The sequence below is a fragment of the Bipolaris oryzae genome (genome assembly GCF_000523455.1).
Source record: "Bipolaris oryzae ATCC 44560 unplaced genomic scaffold scaffold_568, whole genome shotgun sequence".
NCBI lineage: Eukaryota > Fungi > Ascomycota > Dothideomycetes > Pleosporales > Pleosporaceae > Bipolaris > Bipolaris oryzae.
The window spans coordinates 1-1,306 of NW_006911844.1; the positions used below are offsets into that span (position 1 = coordinate 1).

At 41.9% G+C, this 1,306-nt stretch overlaps 1 protein-coding gene across 1 annotated transcript; it reads left to right on the forward strand.

The window, feature by feature from the left end:
• Nucleotides 1-632: 632 nt before the first annotated feature.
• COCMIDRAFT_10509 (uncharacterized protein) lies at nucleotides 633-1,124 on the forward strand (the record flags this gene model as incomplete). The annotated part of the gene is made up of 2 exons (XM_007695846.1): nucleotides 633-840; nucleotides 889-1,124. The coding sequence occupies 2 exons, from the start codon at nucleotides 633-635 to the stop codon at nucleotides 1,122-1,124; spliced, it is 444 nt and encodes a 147-aa protein (XP_007694036.1).
• Between the last annotated feature and the right edge of the window lie 182 nt (nucleotides 1,125-1,306).

Sequence of the window (1,306 nt, forward strand, 5' to 3'; positions counted from 1 at the left end):
CGCGGCATTGTGGTGGTTGTGGAGAGAGCCGCGTCAAGTTTGGTGGGGTGGGCCACTTACTGATGTGGGCCGCTTACTGATAAAACACGTTAGTGTATAAGATTATTGATCAGCATAACAACCCCGCTTCTAGCCTGGCAAGTGCTTGACCAATAGTCGTCTACATTGCCTTTCTCGCATTCCTTGCACCTTGCAATACGGTTCATATAAGTAACACGATTGGCAACATCCATAAGACAGACTGCAAATTAATTGAACTAATCAAAATCTAAGTTTGCCTTCTGAGACGATTGGGGCAATAGACTTGCGTATCTATATTACATAAGCATGAGTAATCGTCTTATTCATCATATAAACTAGCTTAGTCAATCCAAGGTTTCTACAAGTTTGGTACGCTGTGGTCATAACCTTCATCATTATTAGAGATCCAACATTCATTTGACAAGTTTACAAAATTTTCAAAAAGAAAAGCGATCGCAGGATAACGGGACATATAGATCCTCTGTCATCAATTGCATATATAAGGTAGATATGTTTGCACCATGTTGTTCATTAGATAGATAACAATCATCTATACTCCAAACCTTCTACAAGCTACAGCTTCTCGCTGTATCTCTTTCACAGCAGTGAGAATGACGGAACGTCCTATTGAGACCATCCTTCAGTATCATTTCTCCAACTATGAATTGCTTGAAGAAGCATTACTCGCTGCGGGGGCGGCAGCTTCAAGCAAAGACATAGAAGGTGACGTGCAAGGCAATAAGCGCCTAGCTCTATTAGGAGATTCAGTCATACAAGAGGCTGTTCTAGAGCCCTGGTACAACTCTGAGGAAAGTACTGGTGGGTATGCACGTCCGTGAACGGTTCTTGAAAAACTAACCTTGCTAGCTGAGGGTCACGATAGAGTAAAAAATCTATGCAGGAATACAAAACTGAGTCAAGTAGCTCAGAGAAGCAAAATATCGACTTATGTTACTAAAAACCCATGTCAAGAAGGTCAGGTGCCGCAAGAGACTGCTGCGTCAACAATTGAGGCGTTGGTTGGAGCTATTTATCTAGACAGTGGAAAGGACATGTCGACAGTCAAGAAAGTCCTTAAGGCAATCGGGTTTTTTGAAGTGTGATGAAGATATGTTAAAATGTGTTGTGCATAGGAAGGTTATGCGTATTAGATGCACTCAAAATCTTTATTGAATCAATTTTAGAATAACTAACGTCCGTCCCTGTGGGTCGAACATCCCTCCACAACGAACCACCAACATTGCTCAAGGACGTTACGCCCAAGCCACAGATACTTTCAGATTTA